At 44.4% G+C, this 1,070-nt stretch overlaps 1 protein-coding gene across 1 annotated transcript in view; it reads left to right on the top strand.

Annotated features, from left to right (window-relative positions):
* Window positions 1–917: 917 nt before the first annotated feature.
* The window catches only part of LOC106511828 (C-type lectin domain family 10 member A), a gene marked incomplete at both ends in the record, with an annotated part of 3,879 nt that continues 3,726 nt past the window's right edge, over window positions 918–1,070 (top strand). The window contains 1 exon segment of the mRNA XM_014000561.1: window positions 918–1,010. Within this exon segment, the coding sequence (XP_013856015.1) occupies window positions 918–1,010 (93 nt within the window).

The raw sequence follows: 1,070 nt of genomic DNA, 5'->3' as shown, positions 1-1,070 counted from the left end.
GCTAGTTACTGCTGGTTACTGCTAGTTACTCCTAGTTACTGCTGGTTACTGCTATTTACTGCTGGTTACTGCTAGTTACTGCTAGTTACTGCTAGTTAATGATAGTTATTGATAGTTACTGATAGTTACTGCTAGTTACTGCTGGCTACTGCTGGTTACTGCTAGTTACTGCTGGTTACTGCTAGTTACTGCTGGTTACTGCTAGGTACTCCTAGTTACTGCTGGTTACTGCTAGTTACTGATAGTTACTGCTGGTTACTGCTGGTTACTGCTAGTTACTGCTAGTTAATGATAGTTATTGATAGTTACTGATAGTTACTGCTGGTTACTGCTAGTTACTGCTAGTTACTGCTGGTTACTGCTGGTTACTGCTAGTTACTGCTGGTTACTGCTGGTTACTGCTACTTACTGCTGGTTACTGCTGGTTACTGCTAGTTACTGCTAGTTACTGCTAGTTACTGCTGGTTACTGCTACTTACTGCTGGTTACTGCTAGTTACTGCTGGCTACTGCTGGTTACTGCTAGTTACTGCTGGTTACTGCTAGTTACTGCTGGTTACTGCTAGTTACTGAGGGTTACTGCTAGTTACTGCTGGTTACTGCTAGTTACTGCTAGTTACTGCTGGTTACTGCTAGTTACTGCTAGTTACTGCTGGTTACTGCCAATTACTGCTAGTTCCTGCTGGTTACTGCCAATTACTGCTAGTTCCTTCTGGTTACTGCTAGTTACTGCTAGTTACTGTGGGTTACTGCTAGTTACTGCTGGTTACTGCTAGTTACTGATAGTTACTGCTGGTTACTGCTAGTTACTGATAGTTACTGCTGGTTACTGCTGGCTACTGCCAATTACTGCTAGTTCCTGCTAGTTAACCCAAAGCTGACTGTTAGCAACAGATATGTGATGCATGCTGTCTCCAGTGTTGGACTCTCTGAAGCAGCTGTCAGAGCTCAGCACCATCAGCAGGAACGTGGCTGTGCTCAAATGTTCCCTGGAACGCATCATCAACAACAGTACGCACAGCTACACACACACACACACACACACACACACACACACACACACACACACAC

Source organism: Austrofundulus limnaeus, unplaced genomic scaffold (genome assembly GCF_001266775.1).
Source record: "Austrofundulus limnaeus strain Quisiro unplaced genomic scaffold, Austrofundulus_limnaeus-1.0 Scaffold3296, whole genome shotgun sequence".
Taxonomy (NCBI): Eukaryota; Metazoa; Chordata; class Actinopteri; order Cyprinodontiformes; family Rivulidae; genus Austrofundulus; species Austrofundulus limnaeus.
Note: the sequence above shows the minus strand (reverse complement) of the source record. Positions and strands in the feature narration are given on the sequence as shown.